Below are 14,706 nucleotides of genomic sequence, written 5' to 3' on the forward strand. Positions count from 1 at the left end.
AAAGAAGACAGAAGTAAACCACCAACCTTGCCCTACTCCTAAACAAATTCAAGGTGTCAAGCAGAGGCCACCGGTTCACAATTTTCCTGACACTTGTATATAGGTTGATGGGAAAAACCTGAATTATGTGAAGTCATTTACATATCTTGGTAGTAAAGTGAATTTGAGTGCTTCCCTTGATGATGAAATCGTCAACTGTCTTGCAAAGGCAACCAAGGCATTTGGCAAACTCTGTCATTGCCCATGGAACGAAAGGGGCATCAAACTTGACACCAAAGAGCAGGTCTATACAGCAGCCATTCTTACTACTCTCTTGTATGGCTCAGAATCGTGGATACCCTATAGACAACACATTAACCAACTAGACATCTTCCACAAAGACTGTTTGAGGACAATCTGAGGTTATTCACTAAAAGACAAATTGAGAGCTTCCTTACGCAATCACAATTGTGCTGGCCTGGCCATGTCATCAGAATGAGTGACGAAAGAGTACCCAAAGTCCTTATGTACAGCCAGCTTGTGAGTGGACACAGGAATGTTGGTCAACCATAGCTCAGATATAAGTACAAGCTGAAGTGTAACCTCTTAATGATGAAGAAAGCTCACAACACCTTTGAGTGAACAGCCTTGGCACAAACAAAATGGAGATTGTTGTGTCAAAAAGGTATTGTATTAAAAAACCTTGTTGCCACCAGCATTAACAGGCTTCGGGCTGCAAGGCAAAGGAGAAAAGTGATTGCAAATATACCACCTACACTGACCAGTAATCCTGTGTATGTGTGTATGTATATATATGTGTGTGTGTGTGTGTGTGTGTGTATGTATATATATATAAGAAATAATTGAGATTCAAGTGAATTAGGTACTTAAGTTGAAGTACCAAGTTAGTGCGGTATTATCCATACAACTCAAAGTAAGGTTAATCCTGTTGCTTACTTATAGATATATGTGTGTGTGTGTATATATATATGTCTGTATGTGTATATATATATATATATATATATATATATATATATATATATATATATATATATATATCATCATCATCATCGTTTAACATCCATTTTCCATGCTAGCATGGGTTGGACAGTTCGACTGGGGTCTGGGAAGCCAGGAGGCTGCACCTCATGTTCCATACTTGTTGGACAGTCCTAGAGGATCTGATGGGCCCAAGAACTGTATCATGCTGCCGTGGCTGCTTTGGCACAACCTCTACAGCTGCATGCTCCTCCTAAGGCTAACCACTGGACTAATTATTGCTTTTTTGTGTGTGTGGAACCAGCACCGGTGAGATTGCCATGCAGCTTGCCAGACGAAGATCCCTTTCTGAGGTTACATTAGGAGATGAGGTATTGAATTAAGGAAGAAGGGACCAGAAGAGAACAGAATTCTTACTGCAGATGAACTGCATGACTATTCTGATTATAGAAGAGAAGATGGGAGTGGCCAGGACAGAGGTGGGAAGACATAAAAATAGTGGGGAGGTGTCAGGGTGGAACCTCAAGATGTGAGGTGAGTAGGAGGGAGAGGGAAGAAGAGGACAGGAAGTGTGGGTGGATAGGGGTTATCAGAGAATATGGGAGAAAAGTGAGGAATGAGTGAGGGGGTGAATATAATGAATGAAGAACAAGTGTTGACAAAGGTAGGGAAATGGGAAGAGTAGGTGACAACTGTAGAAATTGGGTAAAGCTGGAGGGGTGACTAATAATAGGGGAATGTATGGTAGAGGAGATGAGTGATAGGGCAGAAAAGAGATGGGGTGAAGAGTTGCGGAATAGTAAATTGTATTTTAAAAAATAACAGCATACTAGTGTGTCATAGGGGAGCATTTCAGAACTACTATACATTAGGTAATGAAGTCCTAGATACACTGTGCCTGAATAAAAGGCAAGATGACCAGTGTTGGAATAGCTTTGATCATGTATCTACTGGGTCGGGATTAATCTGGGCTTGAATAACAACCAGGAATGACACATTTGATAATAGAGACCTTGATACACTATGTTTGAATAAAAGTCGGGATGGTCACATCTGAAATATCTTTTAACAAATATATACTGGATCAGAACTGAACTAGGGCTGAACAACAACCCCCACCAAAAAAATGGGGTGGTGGTGGGGTTGGGGGTTGGGGTTGGTGGTGAAAATAAGTGAAAGCAGACCCTAATCTTCTTCTTTGTTCTCTGTTTGTAGGAATTGAACAACTTATTAAGTAACACATGTTTACAGAACACTCTAGTGACTTGGATTCCTGTTGGATGGCTACTGCTTGCTTGTGTCATCTACATTCCATGTTTAAGAAGAAACAAGACCATACGCAAACGTTTATCCTATCTTACACTCACCAAATTGGTACGTATTATTATTATTATTATTATTATTATTATTATTATTATTGTTATTATTGTTATTATTATTATTATTATTATTATTATTATTATTATTATTATTATTATTATTATGATGATGATGATGATGATGATAAGGCAGTGAGCTGGCAGAATTGTTAGCATGCAGGGCAAAATGCTTTGTGGTATTTCATCTGTCTTTACGTCCTGAGTTCAAATTCCGCTGAGGTCAACTTTGCCTTTCATCCTTTAAGGGTTGATAAATTAAGTACCAGTAAAACATTGGGGTCGGTGGTATCGACTAGTCCTCTCCCAGCAAATTTCAGGCCTTTCTGTCTTTATCTCTCTCACATCCGCTCTTCCATCTTCCTGCCCCATTCCCCTCTCTCTCCTACTATCACTCTCTCCTCCTATCACTCTCTCCTCCTATCACTCTCTCCTCCTATCACTCTCTCCTCCTATCACTCTCTCCTCCTATCACTCTCTCCTTCTATCACTCTCTCCTTCTATCACTCTCTCTTTCACCACCTTGCTATTTCTTACTCTTCCTACTTCTCTTTTGCTTGCTCTTACACATGCACACACAGTTTCTCTCTCTCCACCTCACCTCCCCCGCTTCATTCTGCTATTTCCATCTCTTGTCTCTCAGTCTTCATATCTTACCCTCTCTTTCTCACTCTCCCATCTTCAACTTCATCTCTCTTCAACTTCATCTTCTATGTTTCTCCCCCCACCCCAGCTGGCGACCATCAGTTTATTCACCAATGACCACAATCACCTTACCTTTCGCTCTCTCTCTATCATTTACAGACGACCACCAGTTTATTAATCTCAGCCACCATTACTTTCCTCTTATACATCAACATGATGAAATACAAGGATAGAACTGTCATCAATTTCGGCAAAGGTCTGACTCTATTTTCACAGGTGAGTGCTTCAATCTTCTGATTCCATTTTCACACATGAATGGATGCAGACCCTATTTACTCCTCATCTTGTTGGCACTCCGTCACTTACAACGTCGAGGGTTCCAGTTGATCCGATCAACGGAACAGCCTGCTCGTGAAATTAACGTGCAAGTGGCTGAGCACTCCACAGACACGTGTACCCTTAACGTAGTTCTCGGGGATATTCAGTGTGACACAGTGTGACAAGGCTGACCCTTTGAAATACAGGTACAACAGAAACAGGAAGTAAGAGTGAGAGAAAGTTGTGGTGAAAGGGTACAGCAGGGTTTGCCACTATCCCCTGCCGGAGCTTCATGGAGCTTTAGGTGTTTTCGCTCAATAAACACTCACAATGCCCTGTCTGGGAATCGAAACCGCGATCCTATGACCGCGAGTCCACTGCCCTAACCACGGGGCCATTGCGCCTCCACACACACCTCATCTATAACAGCACTTAAGCTCTTCACTTCCTGTGGAGCATAAACCATCAATGACTTATCTCCACTTGGAGCCTGGTGCGACTTCCTGGCTTGTCAGTCCCCAGTCAAACTGTCCAACCCATGCCAGCATGGAAAACGGACGTTAAACGATGATGATGATGACGACTGTGGGCTGGTTTTCTGCCTTCTTTATGAATCTATGTGTTTCCCTGAGGGAAGGTGTTCCTCTCCCAAGGCTTATTGGATTTCAATTCTCATCAATACTCATGTAACTGACTTTTCATACATAGGCTATGTTGGCCCAATGCAAATTCATTTTTATCTCTGTGAAGAGAGGGTCTTGCCATTATTTTTTCATCTGTCTAGCATGAAAGGCCCTACCAAGAACCCTCTGTTCTGCTGGCATATCGCTCAGTGAAGGTCCTTAAGGCACACAAGGGTGAAGTCTGGGCCTCATGGTGGTTCTGTAACATCTAGCAATCATTATCACCATCAACAGTTCGCAAACAATCATTTTCACTTCACCATTAACTGTTTGGTGCAGGGGTTCTCAACCAGGGTTCACATGGTCCTTAGGATTTCCTGTAAGATTTTGTTCTTAAAATTTATCTCCAATAAATTGGTTACATCTCTACAAGGCACAAAATATCTTAACAATTTTTTCAATACGATTTCTAATAGTCACGCATTTCCTTTGTAGCTTTGAGATTTCAAAGATGTGATTGTTTATTTTTAGAATGACATTGTAGTGTAAGCGTGAGAGGCCAGATCTGGCCAGTTTGAAGGTACAATAATATTTTGGTCAGATATGGCCAGTTAAAATGCTAAAAAGTTAGACATCAATTAGCTATGGGCATTCATCTAAGTGAAACAGAAATCAAAAGGATGCATAGGTAAAAAAAATGGCTGAGAACCACTCACCTGGTGCAATAGAACAATTAATCCATTGAACTGATACACCATTAAACTGTTATTCTTGTAAATCCTCTTAACCCTTAATATTTGTGCTTTGTGTGTAGGTTTTATCATTGGTGCTGCAGTATGTGGAATTTAAGAAGAGAGTCTTTACATCTGGTGTGAACTTCATCTATTGGCTGCTGGCCATTTTTGAAAATATTGTTTGGTTGTTTGCTGTGGAGAAGCAGGCTGAGGTAAGTCTTGATAGTGGTGGTGGTGGTGGTGGTGTTGGTGTTGGTGGGGAGTGTGGTGTGCTGTAGTAATAGTGCAGTGATGGTGGTAGTAGTGGTGGTGGTAAGTGTGTGTGTGTAGGGATCGATGCTAGATGTGTTGACGCAATTGCGATTAATAATAAATTCTCATATATTCCATCTTCTGTCTTTCATTTGCCATATACATAACGATCACTGTAAAAGTGACCGTGCTTTACCAGTAAGCTACCAGGTATAAACCATTAATTTTATTATCCAATATATATACACTGTATTTTAAATGAATAATATATAGTCTATTGACTAAATTTTTTTTCTCACTAGACCACTGGTAGTAAATAGAATTTCTAAAATTTTTTTTTGCTACCCTGAGATATATATATATATATATATGTGTGTATGTGTGTATATATATATGTGTATTATATATATATGTATATGTGCATTATATGTATATGTATATATACATATAAAATCACCATTGGCTCCAACCATGGCCCCCAGACGACTTCAAAATTTCCAAACATTTTTCTGGACATTCTCCTTCTTTAAGTTGGTGAATGCTGCCATAATCCTTGAATTCACTTCATCTTTGGTGTTACAAGGAATTTTGTTGGCCTCTCACTCAAATGTGCCCCAATATTTTGGCAAAAGAGATGAAAAGAATAAATATCAGACTTCAAAAGAAGAATAGTGGGGTCAATTTGTTTGGCTAAACCCAGCATGGCCACAGTCCAATGACTGAAACATGGAAAGGATAAAAGATAAATACAATTAATTGTCTCAGTTAACGGCTGAAGTAAAAGTTTTCCATTTTCTGTTTTCAGCCAGACAAACTGGAATCGGTCCTGGTGAAAATCAGCCTCTCCCTCAAGTGCGCCCTTTTTCTTTTATTCTGTTTTTCAGAGAGAAGGAGTAAAAAACTTGTAAGTAAAACATTATTTTACAAATCTCATCTGTAAAATTACAAAAATTTTGTCAATAATAATAATAATAATCCTTTCTACCGAAGGCACAAGGCCTGAAATTATTGTGGGAGGGATCTAATCAATTACATCGACCCCCAGTGTTTCACTGGTATTTAATTTATCAACCCCAAAAGGATGAAAGGCAAAGTCAGCCTTGGCGGAATTTGAACTTGGAACGTAGTGACAGGCGAAATACATTTCATCCAGTGTGCTAATGATTTTGCCAGCTTGCGACCTTATATAAGAATAATGATAATGATGATGATGATGATAATAATAATAATAATGATAATGACATAGGATAATGAACAATGTGTCTCCACTATGCGAACCCGATGAAATGCGAAAACATATACAGAACTGGATGTGATCAGAAAGATAGGGTTCGAGTATACAGGGGTGTTAGTAAGAAATTAGAAAACATTATATGTAATGATACCAGTGGTGCCTGCCCTAGATATAGAAACAAAGACTGGAATAGGATACAAAGAACTTGTGACAAAGCAAACAAGGCGAACACGTGGTATAAAACCCGACAAATATCAAGGAGTGATGTTTGTAGATTTAGGAAAGCTCTGAAGGAGACCAAACTCAACATTAAGATTGTTGAAAAGCCAGGGAACTCCGTCAGATCGCAACTATGTAGGACATGCCCCTTTGAGAATACGATATGCACTAATAATCTAAATGAGCATTTGAGACAATATGACAACAAAAAATAGTCCTCCATACTCTACCAACATGCAAAGGATCAACATGGAGGAAACCTGGGTCAACTTGACATCCGCATCTTATCCAAGCACCCATATATATATATATAGATATATAATATTATACACATATATAATATATATATATATATATATATATATATATATATATATATATATATATTATATATGTGTATAATATTATATATATATATATATATATATATATATATATATATATATATATATATATATATTATATATGTGTATAATATTATATATCTATATATATATATATATATATAATATATATCATCATCATCGTTTAACGTCCGCTTTCCATGCTAGCATGGGTTGGACGATTTGACTGAGGACTGGTGAAACCGGATGGCAACACCAGGCTCCAATCTAATTTGGCAGAGTTTCTACAGCTGGATGCCCTTCCTAACGCCAACCACTCAGAGAGTGTAGTGGGTGCTTTTACGTGTCACCCGCACGAAAACGGCCACGCTCGAAATGGTGTCTTTTATGTGCCACCCGCACAAGCCAGTCCAGGGGCACTGGCAACGATCTCGCTCGAAAATCCTACGGGAGCCAGTCAGGCGGTACTGGCAACGGCCACGCTCAAAATGGTGCATCTCATGTGCCACCTGCACAAGAGCCAGTCCAGGGGCACTGGCAACGATCTTACTTGGCTTGCCGGGTCTTCTCACGCACAGCACATTTCCAAAGGTCTTGGTCAGTAGTCATCGCCTCGGTGAGGCCCAATGTACGAAGGTCTTGCCTCACCACCTCAGCCCAGGTCTTCCTGGGCCTACCTCTTCCATGGGTTCCCTCAACTGTTAGGGTGTGACACTTTTTCACGCAGCTATATATATATATAATATATATGTGTATATATATAATGTATATATATATATATATATATAATATATATATATATACATATATAATATACAAATGTGTGTATGTTTGTCCCCTCACCATTGCTTGACAACCGATGTGGGTGTGCTTACCTCCCCATAACTTGGTGCTTTGGCAAAAGACACTGATAGAATAAATACTAGGCTGATATAGAATAAGTCCTGGGGTCGATTTTTTCGACTAAAGGCGGTGCTCCAGCATGACTGCTGTCAAATGACTGAAACGAGTAAAAGAATATGCACACACACACACACACACACACACACACACACATGGCAAGATGGCAGAATTGTTTGTATGCTGGGCAAAAGGCTTAACAGCATTTCGTCCATTTTTACGTTCTGAGTTCAAATGAGGTGAACTCTGCCTTTCATCCTTTCAGGGTTGATAAATTAAGAACCAGTGGAAGATGGGGGAAGGGATCGATGTAATTGACTTATCTCCTCCTCCTCCTCCTCCCAAATTACTGGCCTTGCACTATAATTTGAAACCTGTACTCTAACAGTCATGTGACTCTACCAATTCTTCTTTTCCAGAATCCTTATGAAACTGCTTCCTTCTTGTCGCGTTTAACATTTTTCTGGATGACAAGGTCAGCACAGACCCCTTCTGTTTTCTTTTCCATTTTCACTTCTAAATTGTCTTTCAAAGGGCAGGGGAAGCTTTAGTGGCTTGCTCCACATAAAATAATGATGAAATACCCGGCTATGATGAGTTTTGTAATTGCAAACCACGAGCTAATAAGCTAAATGATTTTTGGGGTTTTCATTTTTCAGTGCAAAGGTAGTTGTTTATGATGATGATGTGATGGTGGTGATGGTGGTGGTGGTGACAGTCATAGTAATAACGATGAAGTTGGTAATGTGTTAATTATGCCAGACTGCTTTATCAATACCAGTGTTGTGTTCTTTATTTGTTGTTGTTATTATTATCATTGGCAGTGCATGTCATCAAAATGACACTGGGGTACACATATACAAAGCCAAATATACCCATCATTACTACCCATCTGATAAGGGTACACCAGGCACATACATCACAACCATATGTGCATGACATGGTGATCTCATATCAAGATAAACAGTGCGTGACCTTGCAGGTGGGGCCCAGTTAGAATTTTCTTCAGGTCGAGTAGTCCATCCCACTCAAAAGGTTCCTGGAATAGGGATTCTTTAAGGATGATGAACGAAACACCTATGCTTCCATAGGTGAATTATTCAAACCCCAAACAGTCCCTCTTGACACATGGCTATGATGCACCCCACCACTGCTTCTGCTCATGATCAGAGATGCACATATCATCAGCCACCAAGGGACATGCTCAGTTAGTTATGGTCAAACAAATGACAAGCAAATCTGTGGTATGGAGCAGAATATTTGCTGTAACCCATCTTTTATACCAAGACAAAACACTGTACATGATAACACTTCCAATCAATTAAGATCAGAAGCCATGAGAGCCTCTGCCTGGCATTTATTATTATTACTATTATTATTATTATCATTATTATTATTATTATTATTATTATTATTATTATTATTATTATTATTGTTGTTTTCATTATTGTTTTTGTTGTTGTTGTTTTTATTTTTTCAGTGTGATGTGTCGTGGCTGCAGACAGAGGAACCAAGACAATTTTGTCCCCAACCTGATGGAAAACGACACAACATCCTACATTCACTTGAAATGCAAAGCCTCGGAGAAGACAATGTATGTTATTGGAGTAACACCCCTCTCCCCAGTCACTACTATAAACTTTTAGTACTGCTGCTGTTGCTGTGATCATGTGATGTAATGAGTTAAGACACATGTGGCTGGTCATGTGATAAGTCACATTTATTTGGTCTTATGACATCATGTGCTTGGTTATATGGCTTTGCTCTTGTGGTATAGTATGATTGACCACATCTATTCAGTCATGTGACATGCGATTGCTTAGTGGTCAGGATATTTAGCTCATGATTGTAAGGTCTTCAGTTCAATTCTTGGCAGCAAGAAAATATTTTTTTTGTTGGCCCAGTCCAGTCAGCTGGCAAAAACGAGTTGTACCAGTAATTATGTTAAGGTTACTCTTACCTGTGGAATACTCAGCCACTTGCATGTTAATTTCATGAGCAGGCTGTTCCATTGATTGGATCAACTGGAACAATTGTTCTCATAACCAATGGAATCTCAGTTGTGGATGTGATCGGTCCCATGTATTTGATTATTTGACATTATGTGATGTCACATGTATCTGGTGATGCGGTATTTCAGTTTCAGTTGGCCATGACAACCAATGCCATGTGGTAACAAGCAACAAGCCACCCACACATCTTATTATACAATGCTACATGTGTCTTACTGTTTGCTAAACTTGTTGCCTCTTTGGACAGGAAACATTTCAACATATTTTCATTTATTTTCAGGAACTTATTTTCATTCATGAAGAACAAAACCCAGCATTGGTTTTTAGTTCTTTGGAGTATGTTCTGGAAAGAATTAGTTCTCATCTTTTTGATACGAGGAATGTACGACATTTTGGTGTTTGTAAACCCTATCCTTCTCTTGTGAGTATCTGTCAAAAAAGTTTCTTTTGAATTTTGTTTGATATAACACCTGTCTTGTGTGTTTAGGGTTAAGGTTAAGGGCTGTGTACATGGGCCAATGAAGGCCCTCCAAGGGCAGTGAGATTAATACAATTAACGTGTCTTTCATATTCAGTCTTTTGTTAAAACTTGTCTGGCTAAGAAGAAATATAAAATTGCTTGGAAATGGGTGAGAGTTGGTGACGTGACAAAAATCCACCTCAATGAATTTTGTGCAATCTATGAAGACATGGAAAAGTGGACGTTAAGACGATGATATTTCTTTCCACGATACCAAGAGATAGTAGCAGAAAGCTTTAGCTGTGAAGGGCACAACTCATTATACAATAATTAAAAGTTGATTGCCCAATGTTTATGCTAATGTTTAAGGTCGTGACCTGGCAGAATCATTAGCACTCCCGGCAAAAGGCTCAGCTGCACTTTGTCTGTCCTTATGTTCTGAGTTCAAATTCTGCTGAGGTTGACTTTGCCTTTCGTCCTTTCAGGGTCGATAAAATAAGTACCAGTTGAGCACTGGGGTCGATGTAATCGGCTTACCCCTTCCCCCAAAATTGCTAACCTTGTGCCTAATTTGAAACTAATATTTACTCCGATGTTAATGCATTCTACTGAACCTAACTCTTATCTAAATCTCTCTAATATTTCAGTTATTTCCTCCCCTTTCTTGAAAGTAAAACACCAGGTCCCAAATGGTTAGGTTACGTCTTCGCATTCACATTCTTCATTGTCAATATAGCAATGTCCATGGCAGACCAAGCGGTTTACTGGAGAAGTAACAGGTTGGGACTGAACGTAAAGACAGCAATTACTGATGCCATCTACAGGAAGGTACTTGATTGCATTTTAACATTTCATACATAGACCCATCCTCCTTAGCCTCCTTCACTCCTTATTCCTCCTTTGTCTTATTTTATCAATCTCTTTTGCTGAACCGTTAAGTTACGGGGACGTAAACACACAACCATTGGTTGTCAAGCGATGTTAGGGGGACAAACACAGACACACAAACATATACATACACATACATATATATATATATATATATATATATATATATATATATATATAAACACACACACACACACACACACACACACACATATATATATATATATATATATATATATATATATATGTATGTATAAACACACACACACACACACACACACACACACATATATATATATATATATATATATATATATATATATATATATATATATATATACATACATATATGCGACAGGCTTCTTTCAGTTTCCGTCCTACCAAATCCACTCACAAGGCTTTGGTCAGCCTGAGGCTATAGTAGAAGACACTTGCCCAAGGTGCCATGCTGTGGGAATGAACCCGGGACCATGTGGTTGGTAAGCAAGCAACTTACCACACAGCCACACCTGCGCCTATTGTCAACATTATTATTATTATTATTACTTTACTGCATGTCAGCCTCTGAGACAATGTTGAGAGAGGGAGAGCTCAGTCAGACATTGGTGAAGAGAAAGTCACTCATGTTACATGTTGATAATTTCTGGTTTTGTTTTACTTTTATTGGAGTCTTCTGAGATTGAAGATGGAACAATCAGTAGGGTGACTGATACCAATATCAAACCTGCCACACCCCTTATAAACCCACCCACTGACCATCACCATCACCACTATGATTACCACCACCACTACTTCCACCATCACCATTACTACTACTACCACCACCACCACCACCACCGTCACCCCCGCCACCACTATCACCACTATCACCACCACCACTACCACCATCACACTACTTCCACTACCACCACTACTACTATCATCACCACCATCACCACCACCGTCACCTTCACCATTATCACCACCTCCACTACCACCATCATCCCACCACCACCACCATCACTACTATCACCACCGACACCATTATTACTACCAATTTTTATTCTCTGCTTTCCAGTTGCTGAAGAAGAGAGGTCAACTTTTACAAGACGTGTCCATAGCCAACTTACTCTCCGTCGACACTGACATGTTCCACGAGTGCATTGCCTTCCTGTGGGTGCTTTGGTCTGCCCCGTTACAGCTCATCATCTGTTGCATCATTCTTTTCGTGAACTTCAAATGTGTCGCCATGTACTGCCTCCTCATCTTCCTGGCGTACGCCTTGGTAAAGTACTGCCTGAAAAAGATCGGTGAATGTCACGAGGAATTTTTGAAAGAGAAAGACAACCGACGATGTGTGATGAAGGAAATCATGGATAAAATAAAAGTAAGCTTCGTCTTATTAATTTCAGTTTTGTCTTTCTTCAGGTGCTTTGCCAATTTCCTGACACTGTACTGCTGCTGCTGCTACTACTATTACTACTACTACTACTACTAATAATAATAATAATAATAATAATCCTTTGTACTTTAGGCACAAGGCGTGGAATTTAAGGGGAGGGGGATAATCAATTACATCAACTCCAGCACTTGGCTGGGTCTTAATTTATCGACCCTGAAAGAATAGAAAGCAAAGTTGACCTCGGTGGAATTTGGGAAAATGCATTTAAAAAAAAAGTCCTTTTAAAAAAGTAATAAGATATAATTAATGGTTTATTATGATCACTTAAAACCAATGCAAATAATATCCTGGCGAGCTGGCAGAACCGTTAGCATGCTGGGCAAAATGCTTCGTGGTATTTCGTTTGTCTTTACGTTTTGAGTTCAAATTCCGCCAAGGTTGACTTTGCCTTTTATCCTTTCAGGGTCGATAAATTAAGTACCAGTTATGCACTGGGCTCAATCCAATCGACTTAATCCCTTTGTCTGTCCTTGTTTGTCTCCTCTATGTTTAGCCCCCTGTGGGCAATAAAGAGATTAATTTTTCTTGTTGACCCATATTCAACAAACAATCTTTTGAGGTGTTCAGTTATTCTTCGATATTGTGTACATGACTTTGACGGGGATCTCCTCGAAGAATTTGAGTCATTTTACCTGGAACGAACCCTTCCCTTTCCTTCAGAGTTTTGATTAATTTCCAAATATTCAAACGTTCTCCACCTGCCGAATGCTTTATCGCAGAATGAAACCCCTCTGCAGCATTATTTGTTCTGGGAAGATCTTGAAGAATACGCTGATTAACATTCCATACAGCTACCAGGAATGTGGGTGGTTCTCTCCTTCGTCTAGCACCACGTCCTCTCACATTGCCTATGTAAATCAAGTCAAAGTAAGTGATGAATTCAGCAGGTATTTCTTCATCGTCTGTTAATTCTTCATAGACCTCTTCGACATCTTCAATGGGTAGGAAGGCTAATGCTGAAGCACATTGAATTTTAAGACAGAATTCAGAGTCTTTATTGTATTTTTCTTTGCAGCCTAAATCTGTAATTTTTCGAAATACTGATTGGTTCAAAAAGAAACAAACATGCCATGATAGATGAATTAGGAAATGAATTAAATAACCTGTGTGTTTGAAACCTGTGTTTCAACAGAAGAAAGAAGGCTAGAAATACTTTCCCAGTTTCTCAATTCAAAACACATCTGCTATTTATTCTACTTTTTTTCTTCTTCTTCAAGGATTATAAATGTCTGTGTGTCCCCACACATGTATTAAATTGTCACTGTCTGTGTTTGATAGTGTTGCTTTCTCTTTCATTGTTTTTCACAGGTTATAAAACTTCAAGCTTTAGAGTCGATTTTTCTGAAGAAATTACAAGACATCCGAATAAAAGAACTCAGCTTTTTGCAAAAACGTCTTCTCTGGGATGCCGTCATTGCAACAATCTCTGAAGTTCTTCCATTTGTGGTATGAAAAATATTGATTGATCATTCCTTCTGGGGTTTTTTTCACCTTTTGTCTAGATGGGAAAATATTACCTTGCAAATAAGTATATATATATATATATATATATATATATATATATATATATATATATATATATATATATATATATATAGAGAGAGAGAGAGAGAGAGAGAGAGAGAGAGATAGATAGATTGATAGATAAACAGATAGACAGTCATATACACATATGCATGTAAAAAAGGGTAAAGACCCTCTTTGGCCATGAATGACCATGGGATTGTACCTAGAATGTTCCCTTCTGAGGCACAAATCCAGGCAAGTTAGTTTGTGGGAGACTAGCTGTCACCTTGCATACCAGCCTCTCCTCTCCACACTACTGATATTATCCAAGGGAAAGGCAAAGGGGCTGATTCCGCTTGGCACCAGTGACGTCACAAACTCATTTCTACAGCTGAGTGAACTGAAGCAAATTTGTATTTTTGTGATCACATGTTTGGCCCCATGACTGGCGTGGACTGATTAGATTTTGGGATTGATCCAGTACCGGACAATGATTCTGGATCATTTTTCCGTTTTTTTTTAAAATTTAACTTTTGAGAGCGGTCTTTCAGTATTCTTGTTTGTGAGAGCAGTCGAATTTATTTCAGATATTCCTATTTAAAAAATCATTGAGAGGACATTGGTGTTGCCTTGGCAGAGTTTTACACTCTTTGAGTGCTCTTGTTTTTATCATTATTATTATTATTTTTCTATTATGAATTCAGAATTGATTTCCCAATTGAAGAATAAATTCAATTTAGAATAACAAATTTCTATACAGCATATTTTGCTTTTTT

At 38.8% G+C, this 14,706-nt stretch overlaps 1 protein-coding gene across 2 annotated transcripts in view; it reads left to right on the forward strand.

Annotated features, from left to right (window-relative positions):
• LOC106868811 (ATP-binding cassette sub-family C member 2) overlaps positions 1 to 14,706 on the forward strand; it is a 53,943-nt gene that overhangs the window by 17,125 nt on the left and 22,112 nt on the right. For both annotated transcript variants that reach the window (XM_089339216.1, XM_089339217.1), the window contains exons 2-11: positions 2,194 to 2,352; positions 3,159 to 3,275; positions 4,755 to 4,886; positions 5,732 to 5,830; positions 8,043 to 8,098; positions 9,104 to 9,217; positions 9,916 to 10,056; positions 10,743 to 10,923; positions 12,041 to 12,349; positions 13,733 to 13,870. In XM_089339216.1, the coding sequence (XP_089195342.1) occupies positions 2,194 to 2,352; positions 3,159 to 3,275; positions 4,755 to 4,886; positions 5,732 to 5,830; positions 8,043 to 8,098; positions 9,104 to 9,217; positions 9,916 to 10,056; positions 10,743 to 10,923; positions 12,041 to 12,349; positions 13,733 to 13,870 (1,446 nt within the window). The remainder of the gene's footprint in view (positions 1 to 2,193; positions 2,353 to 3,158; positions 3,276 to 4,754; positions 4,887 to 5,731; positions 5,831 to 8,042; positions 8,099 to 9,103; positions 9,218 to 9,915; positions 10,057 to 10,742; positions 10,924 to 12,040; positions 12,350 to 13,732; positions 13,871 to 14,706) is intronic.

The sequence above is a fragment of the Octopus bimaculoides genome, chromosome 21 (genome assembly GCF_046866305.1).
Source record: "Octopus bimaculoides isolate indiv1 chromosome 21, ASM4686630v1, whole genome shotgun sequence".
Lineage (NCBI taxonomy): Eukaryota > Metazoa > Mollusca > Cephalopoda > Octopoda > Octopodidae > Octopus > Octopus bimaculoides.